The sequence below is a fragment of the Macaca fascicularis genome, chromosome 1 (assembly GCF_037993035.2).
Source record: "Macaca fascicularis isolate 582-1 chromosome 1, T2T-MFA8v1.1".
Taxonomy (NCBI): Eukaryota; Metazoa; Chordata; class Mammalia; order Primates; family Cercopithecidae; genus Macaca; species Macaca fascicularis.
In genome coordinates this window covers 13647153-13670559 of record NC_088375.1, presented here as the reverse complement: position 1 = coordinate 13670559, position 23407 = coordinate 13647153, and the positions used below count along the sequence as shown (strand labels likewise).

Below are 23407 nucleotides of genomic sequence, written 5' to 3'. Positions count from 1 at the left end.
CTCCTGCTTCAGCCTCCCGAGTAACTGGGCCTACAGGCGCCTGCCACTACACCCGGCTAAATTTTTTTGTATTTTTAGTAGAGATGGGGTTTCACCGTGTTAGCCAGGATGGTCTCCATCTCCTGACCTCGTGATCCGCCCACCTCAGCCTCCCAAAGTGCTGGGATTACAGGCGCCCAGAGCCACCACGCCCAGCCTTCTGTTGTTTTAAAGCTGAAAATAATTTAAAGTTTTAAAGCTGAAAATAATTTCTGATCAAATCTATGGAAACTGAATTTTTTGTAGGTAGGGGAACTTTCATTTATAACCTTTTGCTTTAAACTCAGAAAAATACTGTATGAGAAATAACCTAGCTGGATTATTGTGAATTAAAGCAACAGCGTAGCTATTATGGTAGAAGATCCTCATTCTTTCTGCCCATGGTGTGATATACATTACAGGCTGAGCACTCCAAATCTGAAAATTTGAAATCTAAAATGCTCCAAAATCCAAAACTTTTTCTTTTTTTTTTTTTTTGAGACAGAGTCTCTCTCACTCTATTCTTAGGTGGGAGTGCAGTGGTGCATTCACAGCTCACTGCACCCTCGACCTCCCATGCTCAAGTTGATCCTCCTACCTTAGCCTCCTGAGCAGCTGGGACCACAGGCAGGCGCTGCCATGCCCAGCTAATTTTTTTGTACTTTTTGTAGAGATGAGAGTTTTGCCATGTTGCCCAGGCTGGTCTTGAACTCCTGAGCTCAAGTGATAATGCCCACCTTGGCCTCCCAGTGTTGGGATTACAGGCATGTGCCACTATGCCAAGCCCAAAACTTTTTGAGAGCCAACATGACACTCAAAGGAAATGCTCACTGAAGCATTTCAGTTTTCAGATTTGGGATGTGGAACTTGTAAGTATAATGCAATTCTAAAATCCAAAAAAATCTGAAATCCTCAATACTTCTGATCCCAGGCATTTTGGATAAAGGACACTCAACCTGTATATAGAAATCTCACCTCCTCAACTCTTAAGAAGCCTGAGGCCATCCCCAAAGACTTACCTGGTATCTTTTAGGTCCTATGGCTGCCATCCAGATGCCCATGCTTACATCTTCACCCTATACATGGCCCATAAAGTTTAAATGTAAAAATTTTAAATGCTATTTTATTTGTAAAGTCAAAACCATGCCCACTCCCATCATAAACCACCTTTCTACTTTTTTGCTTTATTATTCTAATATGAAATAGCAAAAATGGATTCACACAAAGTCAAAGTTAGTGCCTATGAAGCACCCCCACCACAAGGTAATAAGATGAAACCGCAAGTAGAGGACCCATCCTTCTCGTGTACCTTAAGCTTCCAGGAAGCACTTTGGGCTCCCTCCTTAGGAATTAAAATCTTTCTATTCCTCCAGGGACTATACTTTTTTTGTGTGTGTGAGACCGAGTCTCCCTCTGTCGCCCAGGCTGGCATGCAGTGGTGCAATCTCAGTTCACTGCAACCTCTGCTTCCGGGTTCACATGATTCTCCTGCCTCAGCCTCCCAAGTAGTTGGGAATACAGGTGTGTGCCACCACACCCGGCTCATTTTTTGTATTTTTAGTAGAGATGGGATTTCACCATGTTAGGCTGGTTTTGAACTCCTAACCTCAAGTGATCTGCCTGCCTCAGCCTCCCAAAGTGCTAGGATTACAGGCATGAGCCACAGTGCCCGGCCTCCAGGGACTACGCCTGTAAATACTAGCTGAAAACATAAGTAGGCTCAAAAAAGATTTAGGAATAGAACTTAAAGGCAAGATTTGAGGGATATGGGGTGCATCCTTAACCTTTGAGAGGTGATTCCTATACAGAGAGTAATGTGCTTTTCCCTAAGCTAAGTTGGTTCTGCTTTTCATGATGGAATGCTGAGTGAGATGAAACTTGGTGTGATGAGTGTATACGTAGGTGGGAAATCCTTAATTTTTTATTTTACTTTTTATTATAGAGATGGGGTCTTGCTATGTCACCCAGGCTGGTCTTGAATTCCTGGGCTCAAGTGATCTACCTGCCTTAGCCTCCCAAAGTGCTGTGATTATAGGCAAGAGCCACCACGCCAAGCTAAGAAATTCTTAATTACCTGATAGGTCTTTAACCTCCCCGAGTTGCTTGCCAGCCAGCTGACGATGTCCTTGGAGATCACATACCCTGACCCACATGCAAAGGCAGGGTAAGCGGGGCTGGGGTACTCCAACTCCTGCCACTTTCCAGTTCGGTCAACTGCCCAATTCAGTCTGAAACTGAGATGAAAAATAATGTGGCCTCTTGTGTTAGTCTGACACATATCCTGCCACTATTAAACTTGACTCCTTTATCATCACTACAAAGGAATAAGCTTGTAGAAGTGAGGAAAGAAAATAAGAAAATTTTTTTTTTTGAGACGGAGTTTCGCTCTTGTTGCCCAGGCTGGAGGGCAGTGGCGCCATCTTGGCTCACTGCAACCCTGCCTCCCAGGTCCAAGCGATTCTCTTGCCTCAGCTTCCCGAGTAGCTGGGATTACAGGCATGCGCCATCATGACCAGCTAATTTTTTATATTTTTAGTAGAGACGGGGTTTCACCATGTTGGCCAGGCTTGTCTCAAACTCCTGACTTAGGTGATCCACCCACCTCAGCCTCCCAAAGTGCTGGGATTACAGGCGTGAGCCACTGTGCCCCGCCAGAAAAAAATTTTTTTAATCTAAGGAAAGGAATTATCATTTATCCAGTGTTGTTTTAGATAAGATCGGTATGTTAAATTTTCTCAAAGTTGCATTTGTAAAGTTTCTGAATGAAAAGTACTAGATCACCCTGTGTTTTAGTACATATGAAAACAAAAAACCAAATCACTAATCCATATTGTATTCCTGAGGAAGCACAGAAAATGGTTTCAGAGATGCGTCACAAACTTATTCTAACAAAATATACAGTAGCTTCTAATGTGAATACCATTTACTTCTTTGATGTAAGAATAAAAGCCATATTGTTTTCCCTCCTTTACTACATTAGCCTCAGGCTTTTCATTTAAACAAATTTTCCTCCAATTGTACAGTAATATAAAATTTATTATTATTTTTAAGATAGGGTCTCCCTCTGTTGCCCAGGCTGCAGTGCAGTTGCAAAATCATAGCTCATTGCAGCCTCCAACTCCTGGGCTCAAGCAGTCCCCCTGCCTCAGCCTCCCAAGTAGCTACGGGCTACAGGCTCACATCACCTTTTTTAATTTTTGTAGGGACAGGGTCTTGCAATGTTGCCCAGGCTAGTTTTGAACTCTTGGCCTCAAAGGATCCTCCCACCTCAGCTGTCCCAAAACTCTGGGATGACAGATGTGAGCCAGCATGACTGACCTAGAGTAATGAAATATATATTAACCTAGGAGTCTAGTAAGAAATTGTATATCCCAACCACATTTTTAAAAAAAAGGATATTTTATGCTTAATTAATTACATTTGATCAGATACATGAATGCCAATGGGCTAAGAATGGTTAACTTACTTTCCCCACCAAAAATTAGGCCCATCCAGATTCTTTTGGGCAATCCTATTAAATACAGCTTCGAGGTCTATGTAACAGTCATCATCTGTCTTCAGCAACAAATTGAAGCTGGTTGTTTCCATAGTCCTGTTGACACAAAAGGGATATGAAAGTCAGTGCAACCAGACAAAGAAACAAAGAAACACCAATGCAGTGGCGTCACTTACACTTCATTCAAAACTGTACCTGTTGTTATCTGTATTTCTTATTCCTCAAATGTTGAGAACATTCTCTAACAAAATTTTGCTGCTATCAACTAAGGCCATCACTTGGTCTTTACTAAGTGGCATAACACAGAGAAGTACTAAGCTGATTTTAAAAGGTAAAGGAAGAGCATGATAAAGGAAAATATCTGGCTTAAATGGAACATACGTTCAAACAAATGCTTCTTAGGCATCATTCAAGTCCTGCTGCCAAATCTATTAAATGTCTGAACCCTACCCTGTGTGTTCTTAATAACAAAGGCCCAGCATAATGAATTTGGTGTTGTATCTGGGCCTCTCACCCAGAACACTATTGTACAATATGCATCTGATGCTACTATTTATATTACACTCAAAATATTTTATGGCTTAAAAAAACCTGACTTATTACATTGAAACATATTTTCCCTTGGAAACAGCTTCCAGCAATTAAACCATTATAAATGACCTGGAAGGCAAAGGAGAGTGACTTCATTATCTAGACGTAAAATACATAATCCTGACTAAAGACAAAATTGACTCCTTCATTTCACATTGACAATCCCTGTACAGCTGTTGAAAAACGCAGTTTTGCTAGGGGGCCAGTCATATGTCAGAAATCTCAATAAAATAAATTTAGAATTTCATTAGGTCAAACAATGGTGAATTTAACAATAATGGGTCCACACCAAACAGCATCACCCCATGTTCCTAAAGTTTATTTCCAATTAATAGCAAAAGCCATACATAATATTTGCTAATTAGAAATAAATTTTCATGATAAAGAATATTTGGGTCACTGATAACTGAAATAAAGAGGAAGAAATAATGAAACTCATTTGCAGTGTGGAGATGGGCGATGCCAGCTATGGGGACGCAGGTCCCAGATCAGAGTCCTGTTGAAGGTTACGGCAGCGATCCAGGGAGAGAAGGTGGCAGTCAGAATAGTGGCAGTGGAGACAAAGGGAGAGGCTAAGATACTTCCACGCCTGGGAAATATCTTGCTCTAAAGAGAGTCCTAGAACCCCACAGCCCTGATTTCCCACCCTTGGGACCTCCATGCCCATTCCTCACCTCAGCCTCACCTATAATTGCAACTCTCATTTGTGGCCCCAAATTAAAAGGAGGTTCTTTTTCTTATTACAGCTTCTAAACTTAACCAGTATTTGACACACCCAATTTCCAACCCTCATTTACTTCTGCCCTCTACCACAGGATGAGTTCCAAATTATATTAATTTGCACCAGCTGGCCAGGTATGGTGGCTCACGCCTATAATCCCGGCACTTTGGGAGGCCGAGGCAGGAAGACTGCTTGAGACCTTATTTCTATTTATGAATGAATGAATGAATGAATGAATGAATGAATGAATAAATAAATAAATAAATAAATAATTTGCCCCAGCTAAGAAACATTACCTTCCATAAACCAATTAAGCCATCTACCCCTAAGGACCAGGGAACTGTATCCGTAAAGTACTGTTCTTGGTAACTTCCCACTCTGTCCAGGGCAACAGAGAAGAAAAGCAGACAGACCCTGGGCCTCACCAAAGAACAGGAGAAGGTTTTTAAAAATAAAAGTGAAAAAAATAAAGAGAATACCCTTTATAGGTTTGGCCTAATCAGAGATACAGTTTGAAAGTTTTAGCTCCAGGGTCAGGATAGACAGTATCAGGAGACTCAACAGAAAATTCTGAGATCCTAGAGTAACTAATAATTCTAATAACTATACATGTTAAGATTTTATATATATATGTTACTATTATTATATATTGTTACTGTTATTATTGTTATAAAAGTAGGAGTTACAAGTAAGTTCCAAGAAACACTGGAGGGTCTGGGAAATTATAAATACGATAGATTCTGGGAGTTGTGGAATTTCAGTAAGCCAGCTATATAAGAGTTTTAGAATCAGGGAGGTGGTTTTTAAGTGGATGCAGTAGAGACTGGAAGTATAAGGTGGATATTCAGTAGAAGAGAATTTCTATCAGTAACCTAAATGTGAGTGACTGTAACTGGGGAAATCTGGGTAGGTGGGTATAAATACAACTAAAAATGAACCATTCCCAAACTCACTGATTTTTGTCTAATGCTTGCTTGAGACAACCAAGGCAAGTAGAAATGACTCAAAATGAATCAATTTTTGCTTTTTTTTTTTTTTTTTTTGAGACAGAGTCTCACTCTGCTGCCCAGGCTGGAGTGGAGTGGTATGATCTTGGCCCACTGCAACCTCCGCCTTCTGGGTGCAAGTGGTTCTCATGCCTCAGCCTCCTGAGTAGCTGGGATTATAGGCGCTCGCCACCACACTTGGCTAATTTTTGTATTTTTAGTAGAAACGGGGTTTTACCATGGCGGCCAGGCTGGTCTCAGACTCCAGATCTCAAGTGATCTGCCTGCCTCGGCTTCCCAAAAGTGCTGCCGGCAAGCACAAGCCACCAGCCAATTTTTGCCGTGTTTTTGACAGGTTAATATCACATTGTGGATCTTTATCAAAATAAAGAGGCAACATCTTAGAAGCTCGGTTTTCACAAGGAAATGGGATACAATAGGTCATATCCCAGGTGCTCAGTGGCCTTAGGTTTGTTTTTATTTGTTGAAATCTCAGTGGTTTGAAGTTGATAAATTGTCTCGACAGCAAAAGAACAATAAGACAGGCACAGTGTCACGCGCCTGTAATCTTAGCTACTCAGGAGGCTAAGGCAAGAGGTTTGCTTGCACTCAGGAGTTTAAGACCAGCCTAGGAAACATAGTAAGAACCCCATCAAAAAAAAAAAAAAAGAAACTAACAATAAAACAAGTTCTACCTATCCAACATTTTTACAACCTACCATCTATAGAAGTTCAGTAATTTTGCAGGAACATTACGGTAAGTGTCGACGACATCCACAAAAACAATATCATCATAGATGCTGCTTTCCTCCTTCAGTAAGGCATCTTCCTCGTGGAGATTCCTTATATGATCAGTAAGTCTTTGAGGGCGAGAATGAAGGCTGTGTAAGAGAGCATCACCTTCTAAAAAGGAAAAGTTGACAGTTGGAGAAAAATGCTATTGTACACTTACCACTCAGAACTTATGATGTACACTACAGTTCTTTGCCCAAGGTAACCTAACAGAAACACATGCAGTTGTTTGGAACTTCAGGTAGAAAAATGGGAACTCTCATACACTGCCAGTAGGTTTAAGTGGATGCCCCCACTCTGGAAAGCAATTTGGCAATATCTGTTTAGGCTGAAAATGTGTACACCTTATGGTTCAGTTGAGGCCACTTGTAGATATATCCCTACTAACGTTATTTCACATGAGGCTATTAATTACAGCATTGTTTGTAATTGTGGCAGAAAAACGGGACCAACCTAACTGTCCACTGAGAGAAAAAAAATAGCCAGGTTGTGGTATATTCACATCATGAAATACAGCAGTTAAAAAAATTACCCTGATCTTGCATGTTAAAAGGATTGGGATGGAAAAATAAAGTTGAGTGAAAATTGCCAAGTGATAATACAATGTGACACCACAGATATCAATTATAAAATATTCAAAACTATGTTATTTAAAGACGTCGTCAGGCGTGGTGGCTTATGCCTGTAATCCCAGCACTTTGGGAGGCCGAGGGAGGAGAATCGCTTAAGCCCAGAAGTTTGAGATCACTCTAGGTAACACAGGGAGACCCCCATCTCTAAATAAAATTTAAAAATTAGCCAGGCATCGTGGTGCATGCCTCTGGTCCCAGCTTCTTGGTGGGCCAAGGCAGGAGGATCCCTGGAGCTCAGGAGTTCAAGGCTGCAGTGAGCTATGGTTATACCACTGAACTCCATCCAGTCTGGGCAACAGAGCGAGACCCTGTCTCAAATAAATAAATAAAGAGATGTAAATATGTTCAAAGTAGAAAAATAAGAATGGGAAGGGTACACATGAATTTTAGGAAAGTGGCACCCCCTCTGAGGAGAAGGAAGAGGAATACATCTAGGGAGAACCACAACGGGAAGGTTTCAACCGTACCTACAGTGTTTTCTTTCTTTCTTCTTTTTTTTTTTTTTTTTTTTTGAGACAGAGTCTCACTCTGTTGTCCAGGCTGGAGTGCAGTGGTGTCATCTCGGTTCACTGCAACCTCCACCTCCCGGATTCAAGTGATCCTCCTGCCTCAGCCTCCCAAGTAGCTGGGATTACAGGCGTGTGCCACCACGCCCAGCTAATTTTTGTATTTTTAGTAGAGACGAGGTTTCACCATGTTGGCCAGCTGGTCTCGAACTCCTGACCTCAAGTGATCCACCTGCCTCAGCCTCCCAAAGTGTTGGGATTATAGGCGTGAGCCACCGCACCTGACACATAATGTTTTCTTTTTTCTTTTTTTTTTTTTTGAGACAGTCTCACTCTGTTGCCCAAACTGGAGTACAGTGGTATGATCTCAGCTCACTGTAATCTCCACCTCCCGGGTTCAAGGATTCTCCTGTCTCAGTCTCCCTCGTGAGTAGCTGGGATTACAGGAGCCTGCCACCACGCCCAGCTAATTGTTTGTATTTTTACAAACAATTGTAAAAATTGTTTGTAACAAGAGGCGGGGTTTCTCCATGTTGGCCAGGCTGGTCTCGAACTCCTAACCTCAGGTGATCCACCCACCTCGGCCTCCCAAAGTGCTAAGATTACGGGCATGCGCCACTGTGCCTGGCCATGATTTATTTAAAAAAAAAAAAAATCACAAACGAATATGAAAAAATGTAAACATTTGTTAATTCTGAGCACTGGGTACCTGGGAGTTTCAGTACTATTTCTGGTGTATTTATGATTATTTCCTGGTGTATTTATGATTATTTCCTTTTTTTTCTTTTCTTTTTTTTTTTTGAGACAGAGTCTGGCTCTGCCGCCCAGGCTGGAGTGCAGTGGCCGGATCTCAGCTCACTGCAAGCTCCGCCTCCCGGGTTCACGCCATTCTCCTGCCTCAGCCTCCCGAGTAGTTGGGACTACAGGCGCCCGCCACCGCGCCCGGCTAGTTTTTTTTTTTTGTATTTTTTAGCAGAGACGGGGTTTCACCGTGTTAGCCAGGATGGTCTCGATCTCCTGACCTCGTGATCCGCCCGTCTCGGCCTCCCAAAGTGCTGGGATTACAGGCTTGAGCCACCGCGCCCGGCCTCCTTTTTTTTCTTTTGAGACAGGGTCTTGTTCTATCACCTGGGCTAGAATGCAGTGGTGCAATCACAGCTCACTGCAGCCTCAACTTCCTGGGCTCAAGTGATCCTCCCATCTCAGCTTCCCAAGTAGCTGGTACTACCGGCACCTGTCACCACACCAAGGAAATTTTTAAGTTTTTTGTAGAGATGGGGTCTTGCTATGTTGTCCAGGCTGGTCTCGAAATTCTGGGCTCAAGAGATCCTCTTGCCTCAGTCTCCCAAAATTCTGGGATTACAGGTGAGAGCTACTGTGCCTGGCCAAGATATTTCATAATAAAAATGATTACTAACATGCTTAAAAGACAATGTATCTGCCACTTCACAAGTTAATAAGTCACTTGTCACATGTGTGCAGGGACTATCCCCAGATCCTACTGATTTAAGGCAATTCTTTCGCTGTGGCAGGAGACGTCAGGATTTTCTAAAAATGTCTCAATCAAATTAAAGAAAATTTTTGAAAAATACAAAGAAAGTGAGCTGCTGAGGGTGGCGAAGGAAATGAAAAACAATTTGCCACTGCACTCTTTATCACTGCAACTGGAAAGGATGAGGTGGGGAGCTGAAGGCCTCTATCTGACTTCTGCCTCTCATGACTTGTGAGTTACTGGACAAGTTCTGTTGTCTCCAGACCACAGCAGTCTCACTTGTGGAAAATGGTGCCGGATTCAATCAGTGATTCTTGGGAATGCTTGCTGAAATGCAGATTCCTGGGTCCTAAGCCTAAAGATTCAGTAGGTCTGGGGTGGAGCCCAGGAATCTATTTTTTTCCCTTTGCCCTGCTCCCAGGAATCTGTATTTTTAATGGCCACTGCTGCGACCCTGATGCAGGCAGATAGAACACAGACCAGCCTTTGAGAAACACAGGGGTATATGACCTCCTGTTTTTTTGTTTTTTTGAGATGGAGTCTTGCTCTGTCACCCGGGTTGGAGTGCAGTAGTGCTATCTCAGCTTACTGCAACCTCTGCCTCCCAGATTCAAGCGATTCTCCTGTCTCGGCCTCCCGAGTAGCTAGGATTACAGGCGTGCACCACCACGCTTGGCTAATTTTTGTATTTTTAGTAGAGACGGGGTTTCATCATGTTGGTCTGGCTGGTCTCCAACTCCTGACCTTGTGATCTACCTGCCTTGGCCTCCCAAAGTGCTGGGATTACAGGCATGAGCTACCGTGCTTGGCCTGAACTCCTGTTTAGACTTAAAATTTTTTGACTTTACGGTAAGGTAAAAACAATACATGTTCACCAGAAACCGTGCTTTGAGTACACATGCAACCACTCTGTTTGTCATGTGACTAGTCTTTAATTATGTGAGATGTTCAATCCTTATTATGGAATAGGCTTTGTGTTAGATTATTTTGCCCAACTGTGGGCTAATGTAAGTGTTCCGAGCAAGTTTAAGGTAGGTGAGGCTAAGCTATAACATTCGGCAGGCTAAGTGTATAAAATGCATTTTCAACATACATTTTTAACTTAAGATGGGTTCATCAGGGTGTAACATCGTAAGTCAAGGAGCATCTGTATAATTTAACACTTGAAGGAAAGTGAAAGTGTTATAAAATTGTAGTAACAGGAAAATGGCTGGTAACAACAGGAGTGCAGAAATTAAATATAAGCCTTTTAGACTAGGAACACATTTTGTTTCACTGCATGTATCTGAAAAATATGGGCATAAATTAATATGTCAGGAACATGAAAGGATGTCTGCTTTTGCCACTTCTATTCAACATACATGTTCTAGCCAGGACAATCAGATAAGAAAAATAAAAGGCATCCGGATGGAAAAGGAAGAAGCAAAACGATCTCTTCTTACAGATGAAATGACCTTGCATGTAGAAAATCATAAGGTCTAACTATAAAATGATTAAGTAATACATGGACCTGTTCAGCAATGTTGCAGCACACAGATCACAAAAACCAACTGTATGTTTATATACTCATGATGAACAATCTTGAAATCAAATTAGAAAAACAATTCCACTTACAACAGCATCAAAAAGATAACATAAGTGATCTCAGCTCACTGCACGCTCCACCTCCCGGGTTCATACCATTCTCTTGCCCCAGCATCTCGAGTAGCTGGGACTACAGGCGCCCGCCACCATGCCCAGCTAATTGTTTTTTGTATTTTTAGTAGACACGGGGTTTCACCGTGTTAGCCACGATGGTCTGGATCTCCTGACCTGGTCATCCGCCCACCTCAGCCTCCCAAAGTGCTGGGATTACAGGCATGAGCCACCGAGCCCAGCCTAGAAGTGCAATATTTTTATACTGAAAATCAAACATCACTGAAGGAAATTTAATAAGACATGGATGCTCAGAGACTTAATACCGTTAACATGGCAATACTCCCCAGGTTGATCCACAGACAGAATGCAATCCCTGATGGGAATGTGAACTAGTACAACCACTATGGAGAACAGTGTGGAGATTCCTTGAAGAACTAAAGGTAGATCTACCATTTGATCCAGCAATCCCATTACTGGGTATCTACCAAAGGAAAATAAATCATTATATGAAAAAGATACTTGCACATGCATGTTTATAGCAGCACAATTCGCAACTGCAAAAATATGGAACCAGCTCAAATGCCCATCAATTAATGAGTAAAGAAAATGTGGTATGTATGTGTATATATATAATGTGGTATGTATGTGTATGTGTGTGTGTATATATATACACACACACAGACAGACACACACACACCATGGAATACTACTCGGCCACAGAAAGAAACAAAATAATGGCATTCACAGCACCTGCGTGGAGCCAGAGGCCATTATTCTAAGTAAAGTAACTCAGGAATGGAAATGCAAACATCTTATGCTCTCACTCCTAAGTGGGAGCTAAGCTATGAGGATGGAAAGGCATAAGAATGATACAATGGACTCGGGGGACTTGGTGGGGAAAGGGTGGGAGGGGGTAGGAATAAGACTACACATTGGTTATGGTGTATACTGCTTGGGTGATGGGTGCACCAAAATCTCAGAAATCACCACTAAAGAACTTATTCATGTAATCAAACATGACCTGTTCCCCTAAAACCTATTGAAATTAAATATATATTTATTCATATATTTATTACTAAATATATATTATTAAATATACATTTATATTTATATATTTAATATATTAAATATATATGTATTGATATATATATGATATGAATATATATATGAATAAATATATATGCAATCCCGTAAAACACTCCAGCTAGGTTTTCTTTTTTTTGCACAAATTGACAAGCTGATCATAAAATTCATATGGAAGTGCAAGAGACCCAGAATAGCCAATCAAGCTGGATAAAGAACAAGGTTGGAGGATTCACATTTCCTAATTTCTTTTTTTTTTTTGAGATGGAGTCTTGCTCTGTCACCCAGGCTGAAGTGCAGTGGCAATCTCAGCTCACTGCAACCTCCACCTCCCAGGTTCAAGCAGTTCTCCTGCCTCAGTCTCTGGAGTAGCTGGGACTACAGGCGCCCGACACCACGCCTGGCTAATTTTTTTTGCATTTTTAGTAGAGACAGAGTTTCACCAAGTTGGTCAGGCTGGTCTCAAACTCCTGACCTCATGATCCACCTGCCTCAGCCTTCCAAAGTGCTGGGATTACAGGCGTGAGCCACCACGCCCAGCCTCCCAATTTTAAATCTTACTAAAAAGCTACATAATCAAGACAGTGTAGTACTGGTTAAGGACACAGACATATAGATCAATGGAATAGAATTAAGAGTCCAGAAATAAATCCTTACATTTACAGTCATTGATTTTCAACAAATGGGTGCTGGGACAACTGGATATCCACATGCAAAAGAATGAAGTTAAACCTCTATTTCATGCCATACATGAAAATGAACATGGATCCAAGGCCTATATATAAGTGCCAAAACTATAAAACTCTTGGAACTGTAAAACAAAACACATATCTTTGTGACCTCACATTAGACAAATGGTTCCTTACATATGACAGCAAAAACATGTGACAAAATTGGACTTCATCAAAATTTACTTTTGTGTGTTAAAGGGCACCATTTGCAAAGCGTGTATCTGATAAGGGACTTGTATCCAGAATATATAAAGAACTCTTACAATTCAACAATAACAAAATAATTTTATAAATGGGCAAAGGATCTGAATAGATATTTCTCTAAAGATAATACAGATGACTCTCTCTCTCTCCCCTCCTTTCCTCCCTCCTTCCCTGCACCCCTCCCTCCCTTCTCCCTCTCTCCACCCCTCCCTCACTTCCTCCCTCCTCTTCTCTCCCTCACTTCCCACATCTAGTTCACATATCATAATAATTCACCCTTTTAACAGTGTGCAGCCTGAGCAATATGACAAAACCCTGTCTCTACAAAATATTTAATAATTAGCTGGGCATGGTGGCATGCACTTGTAGTCCCAGCTATTCAGGAGGCTGAAATGGGAAGTTCACTTAAGCCCAGGGAGGTTGAGGCTACAGTGAGCTGTGATCATGCCACTGCACTCTAGACTGGGCAACAGCGTGAGGCCCCGTCTCAAAAAAAAAAAAAAAAAAGAAGGAGAAAAACAGTAAAACAAAAAAGGAAGATATACAAATGGTCAATAAGCACATGAAAAAAATGCTCAACATCATTAGTTATTATGGAAATACAAATAAAAATCACAATGAGGTAACAATTTACACCCACTAGGATTGGTATATTTTAAAAGATAGACAATTTAGTAAGTGTTGACAAGAATATGGAGAAACTAGAAGCCTCATATACGGACTATGGAAATGTAAACTGGGCTGCTGCTTTAGAAAACAACCTGGCAGTGCCTCAAGTGATTAAACACACAATTACACGACCCAGGTCTTCTACCGCTAGAGATTTAAGAGAAATGGAAATATATGACCACACAAAAACTTGCACCTACATGTTTACTTTAGAATTATTTATATTCAAAAAGTAGAAGCAATCTAAATGTCCATCAATTAATGAATGAATAAAATAGGGCATATCGATGCAATAGAATATATGATCATAAAAAAGAAGTACTGACACATACAAAATGGACGGACCTGGAAAACATGTTACAGCAAGAAACTGACACACAGAGCACATACTGTACATTTCCATTTATGTGAAATGTTCAAAATAGGCAAATCCATAGAGAAAGAAAGCACATCAGTAGTTGTTAGGGGGTGGGAGGTTGGGGAGGGAAGAATGAGGAGTAACTGCTAATGGGTGTGGGGTTTCCTTTTGGGAGATGGAGCCGGTTGTAGAACTCTATGAATACACTAAAACCACTCAACCACTTTAAAAGGGTGACTTTTATCTGAATAAAGTTTTTTAAAAGACAAAAAAAACTCCTTTTCTGTCAGGTATAAAGATTAAGTGTATGAGATTCAGTGTATTTTTCAAGTTTCAACTAGCCAACTTACCCTGAATAGTATATATAAAACCACCTGCAACTCCCTCCACACCTTCCAAGAATTCATGAGGCAATGCACCCTCCCCAGCCTGAAAGGAATAAGAATGTACTCAATGTTTTGTTACTAAAAATACATTTATCATATTTTAAAATTGATTTGACAAGTCATAATATGACTCCACTTGCAGCAGATAAATGCATCTAAGATGCACTAGAGGCTTATAATATCAGGATGACATACGGTATTCTACTATTTTTGTTATCTAATTACAACACTAAAGATAAGGTATACCCAACATTCCATAAGGTGTTCAGAATTGCAACTTACATAGAATCATATTTATGTACTTGCTACTCTAATAGTGCAAAAAGCAATTTATTTTACATCCCAACCCCACCACTTAAAAAAATATGTATTATGTATTATGTATTATGACCTTTGATTTTTTGGAAACTAAAAATTCTCATGAGTTGAAATACATCTTGGCACACTTTAAAGTTAAGTGACAATGCAGAGAAAGGCTCAAAATCAACAGTCTGTCCCAAATATTCAAATTGAACTCTACTGAATATTGATTTAAAAATTTTTTTACATTTTTAAATTTTTTTTTTAAATAAGAGACAGGATTTCACCATGTTGGTCAGGCTGGTCTTGAACTCCTGACCTCGGGTGATCAGCCTGCCTCAGCCTCCCAAAGTGCTGGGATTACGGGCGTGAGCCACCTCACTCGGCCTAATTTCATTTTACAGACAGGGTTTCACTCTGATGCTCAGGCGGAGTGCAGTGGTGCAATGATACCTCATTCTAGCCTTGAACATACAATCTTCCCACCTCAGCCTCACAAGTAGCTGGGACTACAGGTGTGTGCCACCATGCCCAGCTAGTATGTATAAATTTTTTTGTAGAGAAGAAGTCTCACTGTATTGCCTGGGCTGGTCTTGAATTCCTGGGCTCAAGCGATCCTCCCGCCTCGGCCTCCTGAAGTGCTGGGATTGCAGGTGTGGGCCGCTGTACCCGGCCTGCTGATGTTGTTGAAGGTGCCTAAGCCTATTGTGCCAGCAGCCAATGATAGTCCTTTCTACCTCTTAGACTGGAGAATCTTTTATTATTAGAGAGTTATCTCTCTTCAAAAGCTACCCAATGGCCTTACTCAGAGTGAGCTGTTTCACTTCTGTATACAGTAAACCACTCTGGTACATCTACCAGAGTATTGTCTGGCTGTTGTGGGCTAGATCAGACTGTTAAGAGTCCATATTCAGTGTATTTACAGTACTTTTTCTACACCTTCATTTAATCAAGAGAGCTACTGCTTGGCTATTCTTAAACAGATCTTTTCAGCAGAGTTGTACTGTACAAAGCAATGTTTTAAGGCCAGTAGAACAAGTCATCTGAGGTCACTGTAGTAACTTGTCATTTAATTTAAAATATGTCTGTAGGCCAGGCGTGGTGGCTCACACCTGTAATCCCAGCACTTTGGGAGGTGGAGGTGGGCGGATCACGAGGTCAGGAGATCAAGGCCATCCTGGCTAATATGGTGAAACCCTGTCTCTACTAAAAATACAAAAAAATTAACTAGGCATGATGGTGCGTGCCTATAATCCCAGCTACTCTGGAGGCTGAGGCAGGAGTATCATTTGAACCCGGGAGTAGGAGATCGCAGTGAGCCAAGATCGTGCCACTGTACTCCAGCCTGGGTGACAGAGCGAGACTCCATCTCAAAAAAATAAAATAAATAAAATGTTTGTAGCCAAATGCCGTGAAAATTACTGAAGATGCATGCTTTAGATTCCAACCTTGTAGTTCCATAAAAGATTGTATATGCTTTGTTTATTTGTTATTTACTTTTTTTTTTTTTTTGAGACAAAGTCTTGCTCTTGTCCCCCAGGCTGGAGTGCGATGGCGCCATCTTGGCTCACCACAACCTCCACCTCCCGGGTTCAAGCGATTCTCTTGCCTCAGCCTCCCAAGTAGCTGAGATTATAGGCACGCACCACCATGCCTAGCTAATTTTTTTGTATTTTTAGTAGAGACAGGGTTTCACCATGTTGGCCAGGCTGGTCTCGAACCCCTGACCTCAGGTGATCCGCCCGCCTCGGCCCCCTACAGTGCTGGGATTACAGGTGTGAGCCATCGCCCGGCCTACTTATTTACTTTTTTGAGACAGAGTTTTGCTCTTGTTGCCCAGGCTGGAGTGCAATGGTGCGATCTTGGCTCACTGCAACCTATACCTCCCGGGTTCAAGTGATTCTCCTTCCTCAGCCTCTTGAGTAGCTGGAATTATAGTCGTTAGCCACCATACCTGGCTAATTTTTGTATTTTTAGTAGAGACGGGGTTTCACCATGTTGGTCAGGCTGGTCTCGAACTCCTGATCTCAGGTGATCTGCCTAACTCGGCCTCCCAAAATGCTGGGATTACAGGTGTGAGCCACAGCGCCCAGCCTAGGCTTTATTTTTTATTGTATATTTCTATATTGTTTTGGCTTTAGAACTCAATAGTAATTTCTGTTTACTAACATCTCTGAAAGGTCACAACTTGGCTTTTTGTTTGTCTTTAAAATTATTCTGACATCACTTGCTGGCAAGCGAATAAAATTTAGTGAAAACTCTCAGTTGTACGCGTTTGTGATGAAAACTTTTTTTTTTTTTTTTTTTTTTTTTGAGACGGAGTCTCGCTCTGTCGCCCAGGCTGGAGTGCAGTGGCCGGATCTCAGCTCACTGCAAGCTCCGCCTCCCGGGTTCACGCCATTCTCCTGCCTCAGCCTCCCAAGTAGCTGGGACTACAGGCGCCCGCCGCCTCGCCCGGCTAGTTTTTTGTATTTTTTTTTTTAATAGAGACGGGGTTTCACTGGGTTAGCCAGGATGGTCTCGATCTCCTGACCTCGTGATCCGCCGGTCTCGGCCTCCCAAAGTGCTGGGATCACAGGCTTGAGCCACCGCGCCCGGCCTTGTGATGAAAACCTTAATCTGCACCTGGGGTTTCTTAGCGGAGGCTTTAAAAAGTTACCTGGTTTTTTTGTTTGTGTATTTTTTGTTTGTTTTTTGAGATGGAGTCTTGCTCTGTCGCCCAGGCTGGAGTGCAGTGGCTCCATTTCGGCTCACTGCAAGCTCTGCCTCCCAGGTTCATGACATTCTCCAGCCAGCCTCAGCCTCTCCAGTAGCTGGGACTACATGCGACCACCACCACGCCCGGCTAATTTTTTGTATTTTTAGTAGAGACGGGGTTTCACTGTGTTAGCCAGGATGGTCTTCATCTCCTGACCTCGTGATCCGCCCGCCTCGGTCTCCCAAAGTGCTGAGATTACAGGCGTGAGCTACCACGCCCAGCCCTGGTTTTGTTTTTGTTTTAGGTTAACTGTATGTTTAAGCTATCTTTAGCCCTCTATAATTTTTACTCCCAAAGCAGATAATTTGAGTCTTTATGTTTGAACCTAGTTCTCAAGTCAAAAGTAAACTTATTTCTTTTTTTTTGCAATGGAGTCTCGCTCTGTAGCCAGGCTGGAGTGCAGTGGCGCGATCTCGGCTCACTGCAACCTCCACCTCCTGGATTCAAGCAATTCTCCTGCCTCAGCCTTCCGAGTAGCTGGGACTACAGGCACCCGCCACCACGCCCAGTATTTTTAGTAGAGATGGGGTTTCACCATGTTGGCCAGGCTGGTCTTGATCTCTTGACCTCATGATCCTCCCACCTCAGCCTCCCAAAGTGCTGGGATTATAAGCGTGAGCCACTGTGCCCAGCCAACTTATTTCTTTTAGTGTAACCAATACTATAGAATTTCGGCATATGCTGGGTATTTTAAAGTTTCATAAATAGAAAAGGAGGCAAGATAGTAAAGGTATTTGCCTTGAAAATAAGGAAAGAAAAACGTCATAATTCCATAAAACTTTCCATTTTAAATAAAAAAATTTTTCATAAGACTTAAAATGAACTTTAGTAAACAAATGGTGTGTGTCTACTAAAGTAAACACCATCTTCATTGCCCTCCATTTACTTTGTGAAATTTACTTGTCATAATAAATCCTAAATCCTAAACATCAATGAAATCCTAAACATGGCCTACAAATCTAAATGTGTAACTACATATGAATTTATGGTCTATTTCTTTAATATCCTTCTTCCTCACTGAACTGTAAGTTCCACTGTAGGCCACTAGTATGTCTATTTTACCCTGTCATTGTTTCTGCCTTACAACAGGTGTGCAGTAAATGCTTTTTGAATGAGTAATAACATATTACATATTCATTTCAACTCAGAAATTAATCCATGTGAATGAGGTTAATATTCATTCACTAAGCTTGTGAATTTAAATGCCAAGTACATTCCTAATCACTAGACGGGAGATCAAGGGGAATAAAAGATTGTCTATGATTCCACCATATACACCATTTCTTTACTAAAGTTCATTTTAAGTCTTCCTATACCTTCTTTATTGTCCTACATTTACTTTGAGAAATTCACCTGTCAAACTGTTTTAAATTTAAAGCAAAGCTGAATGAGAAATATGAAAGTCAGAAATCTCAGAGTTGCTTCAGCAAAATAAATGAAAGTACTCAATCTTATTTTCTATTTATTTATTTATTTATTTGAGATGGAGTCTTGCTCTGTTGCCCAGGCTGGAGTGCAGTGGCGTGATCTTGGCTCACTGCAACCTCCACCTCTGGGGTTCAAGCAATCCTCCCACCTCAGCCTCCCAAGTAGCTAGGATTACAGGCATGTGCCACCATGCCCAGTTATTTATTTATTTTTGTATTTTTAGTAGAGACGGGGGTTTCACCATGTTGGCCAGGCTGGTCTCGACCTCCTGACCTCCAGTGGTCCACCCACCTTACCCTCTCAAAGTGCTGGGATTACAGGCATAAGCCAGTACACTCCACCTTATTTTCCAATATTTTTAACTATAGTAGTTTGGCATTTTTTTTTTTTTTTTTTGAGACAGAGTCTCACTCTGCCACCCAGGATGGAGTGCAGTGGCGTGATCTCAGCTCACTGAAACTTCTGCCCCCTAGGTTCAAGCAATTCTCATGCCTCAGTCACCCAAGTAGTTGGGATTCCAGGCATGTGCCACCATGCTTGGTTAAGTTTTTGTATTTTTAGTACAGATGGGGTCTTGCTGTGTTGCCCAGGCTGGTGTTAAACTCCTGGCCTCAAGTGATCCGCCTGCCTCAGCCTCCTAAAGTTCTGGGATTATTGGCATGAGCCACCACGCCTGGTTATCTATAGTATTTTAACTGAGATTTTATTTTCAAGGTGAGATAGTAAATACTCTGAATACTACTGAGCAAGTGTTCTTAAAGAATGCTGACTTAAAAATTACTGAGAAATAGGCCAGGTGCAGTGGCTCATGCCTGTAATACAGCACTTTGGGAAGCGTAGGTGGGCGGATCACTTGAGCTCAGAGGTTTGCAACCAGCCTAGGCAACGTGGTGAAACCCCATCTCTACAAAAAACACAAACAATTAGCTGGGTGTGGTGGTGTACACCTGTAGTCCCAGCTATGTGGGAGGATTGTTTAAGCCAGGAGGTGGAGGCTGCAGTGAGCTGTGATCATGCTACTGCACCCCAGCCTGGGCAACAAAGTGAGACCCTCTCAAAAAAAGAAACAAAAAATGAGAAATGAAATATTGCACTTTAAAAATGCACCAATCTTAAGGCAAAACTGTAAACTCACTAACGCTGGAGCTGTAGATCATATATGAGTTTCTGCCTTTACTATGAAGACAACAACATTTGCTACTATATAATATGTTGTAAAACACACCAGAATCATTGCTCCATGCTGCCTGGGCTCTAAGGTAAATTTTAGAACACTTTTGTGTATTAAAAAGAAGCTAAAATATATAATTAAACCTTAAAAAAAAAAAAGACTTACTGTAATGACTCTGAGAACTCCCCCTCCATCATTCACTGTCACTTTGTGGAGATTTCTTGACACAAGGCCGTGGAGGTCTTGGCTCTCCCACACGATTGTACCTTCAAAGCTCTTTTGTGGAAAGATGAAGAGTGAGTCAGTTTCCTTATTGCTGCCATTTAGGTTTTAAGTATGTTTTCAGGTAAGATTTTAGAGAAAAAATTTTCCCAAAACATATCATTTAAAATGTTCACCCCGTAACTCTGACATACCACTGTTAGCATTTGGTGTATATCCTTGACCGTTTTTTCCACGCACATATAAAAAACCAATTACAAAGAGTATATAGATAATTTTGCATGCTGCTGTTTGCCATTTCCCATTGTATCAAAAGCATTTCCTTCTGCTGTTGCAGCTGTCACAACCATTCTTCCTCATGTATGTATACATCCCAATGAGCAGACACATCCTGATTTATTCATTTTCCCCTACTGTTAGACATTTGGTTGCTACTAAATGTCTACTAAAATATCTACTAAGTATCTACTAAAATAATGTAGGCATGTTTTGGTGTAAATGTTTATTTACCCCTAACAATTTGTTTTTTACTTAAAATAAATTCCCAAAGGTGAAATTACTGGGACAAGAAAGAGGTGTTTTTAGTGGATTTTGGAACACACCACCAACTGCTTTTTGAAAGCAACTTTTACTAATTTATAGGGTTATCAGCAATGTATGAGAAGGACAATTGCACTGTATTCTCCCTGGTATGGGATACTAGTAAAAAAAAAAAGTTTAACCTAATACAGTAGATTTTTACAAAATGATTCCTCATTTAGCTGATTTTTCATTTTTTAACACAGAGCCTCGCTCTGCTACCCAGGCTGGAGTGCAATGGTACGATCTTGGCTCACTGTAACCTTCGCTCTCCAGGTTTAAGCGATTCTCTTGCTTCAGCCTCCTGAGTAGTTAGGATTACAGGCGCTCACCATCACACCCGGTTAATTTTTGGATATTTAGTAGAGATGGGGTTTCACCATGTTGGCCAGGCTGGTCTGGAACTCCTGACCTCAAGTAATCTGCCTGCCTCGGCCTCCCAAAGTGCTGGGATTATAGGCATGAGCCACAGCACCCTGCCTGAATTAAGAAAAAAAAAAAAAAAAAAAGATTGGCTTAGTTGGATTTCTGATTCTTAGTGATGTTTATGAATTGCATGTTCTCTTCTGAGGACTGCCTTATCATGCTGCTTTGCCATCTGCCCTCTGAGTTTTCTATTTTTCTTATTCATCTATGCAAGCTTTTGATAAATTATCTTAATCCTGGGCACATTTTATATGCTAAAATAGTTTTTCATTTGCTACTTAATGTTATTTTTGAAATTCAGAAGTCCATAAATTTTACCTTGGCAAATCTGACAAACTTTTCCTTTGTGATTATTACTATTAAATTCTGAGCTTAGAGAGCTATGCCCCCCTGTCCCAAGGTCTGATACATATTGAAATCTTAATGTCTTCTAATTTATCCACGATCCCATTTTTAATTCTGTGCACAGCTGGCTCCTTAGTCCTGCTCAGGTCTCAGCTCCATACCTTCTCCTCCGAGAGGCTTTCTCCAGATGTCCTCTAGAAGACTCCAACTCCCAACTTCTCTTTATCACATCAACCTGTTTTACATTCTTAATACCATTTATCACTCTGATATTTCTTGTTTATTTTATTATTAAACTAACTGCCTCTACTAGAAGACAAACACCTTGAGAACAGGAAGGAGCGTGTCTGATCAACCACTGCATCCCCAGCATCCAGCCCAGCCTGACATGACTGAAAACTCAAAATGTGTGCTGAATAAATAATGTTGAACTAAAAATCAACTAGAATTGACTATGGTATAGAGGATTAAATGAAAGATATAGCTCTAATACTCTAAAAACTTTCATATGTTAAAATGAAGAGATAAAGTACTTTACAATAATGTCTCATTTTAGCCAGCATTATAGGTAAACCATACAAAATTCAACTTGTCTGATAAGCTAGGTCAGTGGTTTATAAACTTTTTTTTCCCTCTGTACAGAGTGATATAAACTTTTTTTCTCTCTCTTTTTTTCAAAATTTTTATTGTTTTGAGACACAGTCTTGTTCTGTAGCCCTGGCTAGAGTGCAGTGGCGTGATCTCGGCTCACTACAAACCCGGCCTCCTGGGTCCTGGTTCAAGCAATTCTCCTGCCTCAGCCTCCCGAGTAGCTGGGATTACAGGAATGTGCCACCATGCCTAGCTAATTTTTGTATTTTCAGTAGAGATGGCGGGGGTGGGGGGGTTTCACCATGTTGGCCAGGTTGGTCTTGAATTCCTGACCTAGTGATCCACCTGCCTCGGCCTCCCAAAGTGCTAGGATTACAGGCATGAGCCACCGCGCCCGGCCCAACTTTTTCTTTTTTCTTTTTTCTTTTTTTTTTTTTTGAGACGGAGTCTCGCTCTGTCGCCGGGGCTGGAGCGCAGTGGCCGGATCTCAGCTCACTGCAAGCTCCGCCTCCCGGGTTTACGCCATTCTCCTGCCTCAGCCTCCTGTGTAGCTGGGACTACAGGCGCCCGCCACCTCGCCCGGCTAGTTTTTTGTATTTTTTTAGTAGAGACGGGGTTTCACCGTGTTCGCCAGGATGGTCTCGATCTCCTGACCTCGTGATCCGCCCGTCTCGGCCTCCCAAAGTGCTGGGATTACAGGCTTGAGCCACCGCGCCCGGCCCCTTTTTTTTTTTTTTTTTTTTAAGAAATAATACTTTTCTTCTCCTCCATAACATAAAAATATTCCAAGAGTCTGGGTTCCTCAGGCAGTTTATTACTTTCTATTCAGCTAATGTATCCTTAATCTGCATTATCTGTGAAACTCCGGATGCAACGGGTGGGGCCCTAGGGCTCTCAGAGCAGATCATGCAGATCCACCTTAAGCAGTGTCATCATTTTCTAATCTTCAAAAGAGAGAAAATGATACTGGCCTCAAAGGGCTGTTTGGAAGATTAGTGATAAAGTATATGGTGAAGTGTCTTTACTTAGTAAAATAGTGCCTTTATTACCACTAAAAGGCACACAGAAATGGAACTGCCTCTTTAGAAGATTTCATTTTCGTATCTTTGAAATAGGTGCTGATTGTTTCTATACGTCCCCTAGATAGCCTTAACTCTCTTTTTAAAAATTTATTTATTTGTTCTTTTTCAATTCTATTCCTTCTGAGGCCTTAACATTCTCTCAAACTTGAGATCAAATCCGAAATAATTAAATCCCTACATAAGAGGAAACAACACTTCTTTT

At 41.4% G+C, this 23407-nt stretch overlaps 1 protein-coding gene across 12 annotated transcripts in view; it reads right to left on the bottom strand.

Moving 5' to 3' along the window:
* The window catches only part of B3GALNT2 (beta-1,3-N-acetylgalactosaminyltransferase 2), a 63672-nt gene that overhangs the window by 4835 nt on the left and 35430 nt on the right, over window positions 1-23407 (bottom strand). For 5 of the 12 annotated variants that reach the window (XM_065531636.2, XM_073993315.1, XM_005539734.4 and 2 more), the window contains 6 exons: window positions 20126-20236; window positions 14268-14346; window positions 6532-6715; window positions 3485-3610; window positions 2093-2252; window positions 1038-1094 (listed from right to left, as the gene is read on the bottom strand). In XM_065531636.2, the coding sequence (XP_065387708.1) occupies window positions 1038-1094; window positions 2093-2252; window positions 3485-3610; window positions 6532-6715; window positions 14268-14346; window positions 20126-20236 (717 nt within the window). Of the gene's footprint in view, window positions 1-1037; window positions 1095-2092; window positions 2253-3203; window positions 3337-3484; window positions 3611-6531; window positions 6716-14235; window positions 14347-20125; window positions 20237-23407 lie in introns of those variants that run through there. The other 7 variants (XR_012413653.1, XR_012413660.1, XR_012413681.1 and 4 more) reach the window with 6 other exon arrangements.